The following is a 1,368-nucleotide window of genomic DNA, read 5'->3' as shown; positions in this document are numbered from 1 at the left end:
AGTTGATTTTATGATTCTATGATTCTGTCACTATATGCCCACAGAAAATGTTGCTCTCCCTCTTTTTATAAGTATCTTTTTTTAAGTATTGCAGGCTGCAATTAGGTCTCTCCAGAGCTTTCTATTCTCCAGGCTGAACAACTCCAACTCTTCCATTCTGTCCATATATGTGAGATGCTCCAGCTCTCTGACCATCTTCATGGCCCTTGGAACCCACTCCAACAGGTCTATAGATTTTGGCTGAACCTGAAATACCCATTCCTCCGACTCATTAACAACTTAACTGCTCTTCATTTCCATGATTCATGCTGCTTAGAGTGCAAATAAGAGCAAGATTCAAATCCAAGTATTTTCAAGTATTGTCACCATTTAAAATACTGACTTAGAGAATCTTTTACATGACAACATTGTATGTTCTTGCCTGCTTTAGTAATCTCTCCCTTTCCTCCTCTGGAGATTCCATGTTCTTATCCTCAGCAATCATTTGGTCCCGACGTTCCTTGAGCTCATGGAGCTTTTCATATAGCTGCACCGCTTCCTGTTTCACCCTGGAGTTTGCTATTTCCTGTTAGGAAAACCAAACACATACTAACTATTTTCAGATGGAGAGAGAGCATTGTAGAAATTATGCTTTAGTTAAGCAGTGCTTATCTATACATTGCAAGTGAAGCTTATTTGTTACAAAAAAAAGCATGGAGACTATAAAAAATTTATAATCCATATTGTCAATAGTGCAATTTCTGGAATAGATGGAATATTCTTTTATCCAAAGACCAAATATGAGAAAATTATCTTCAAACTAGCAATATGACAGTGTCTTAGAATTCAGTGTATATGTATGTATGTATATAGGACAAAAAATATCTTAACTGGGACCACTTTGTGCTTCAAATGCCAGTTGCTTTTGAACTGAAATGTGGAACAAGCCAAACGTTCTCAGACATTTTGAAAATTGAAAACATATTGAAAAATTAAGTCACACAAATCCTTAAGAAGGATGTGTATGATAATTTCATGTTTATCTTCAGAGAATTACTCTAAATCAATCAAATGTCACAAAAAACATTTGAAACTGCCCGAGTAGCTAAAGCTAGAAAACCTCACTACTGCTATCAAAACTTTGTGTGGGACATCTAGCAGTTTTTACCCAAAACTGACTAGAAATTATTGGTGGAAAACAGAGACACAGCTTTGCCTTCCCATTCTAGGGCATGATCCTACAGTATCTGAAATTTTAAGAAGAAATATTATAGGTCTTTTTCTACTGTATTGCTTTTTACACTAGACTTCAGGGAGGACAGGTGCAGAAACAACTTGTTAATCATACATACATCTCTTAGACTGTCTTCCTTCAGATTGAGTGCATCC

At 36.1% G+C, this 1,368-nt stretch overlaps 1 protein-coding gene across 1 annotated transcript in view; it reads right to left on the bottom strand.

Moving 5' to 3' along the window:
• Positions 1–421: 421 nt before the first annotated feature.
• The window catches only part of LOC103798559 (intraflagellar transport protein 74 homolog), a gene marked incomplete at its 3' end in the record, with an annotated part of 16,882 nt that continues 15,935 nt past the window's right edge, over positions 422–1,368 (bottom strand). The window contains exons 9-10 of the mRNA XM_009070832.1: positions 1,332–1,367; positions 422–565 (exon numbers count right to left, since the gene is read on the bottom strand). Coding sequence (XP_009069080.1) covers positions 422–565; positions 1,332–1,367 — 180 coding nt within the window. The remainder of the gene's footprint in view (positions 566–1,331; position 1,368) is intronic.

The sequence above is a fragment of the Acanthisitta chloris genome, unplaced genomic scaffold (assembly GCF_000695815.1).
Source record: "Acanthisitta chloris isolate BGI_N310 unplaced genomic scaffold, ASM69581v1 scaffold4103, whole genome shotgun sequence".
Lineage (NCBI taxonomy): Eukaryota > Metazoa > Chordata > Aves > Passeriformes > Acanthisittidae > Acanthisitta > Acanthisitta chloris.
The sequence above is the reverse complement of the archived record's forward strand: the minus strand, read 5'-3'. Positions and strand labels throughout refer to the sequence as shown.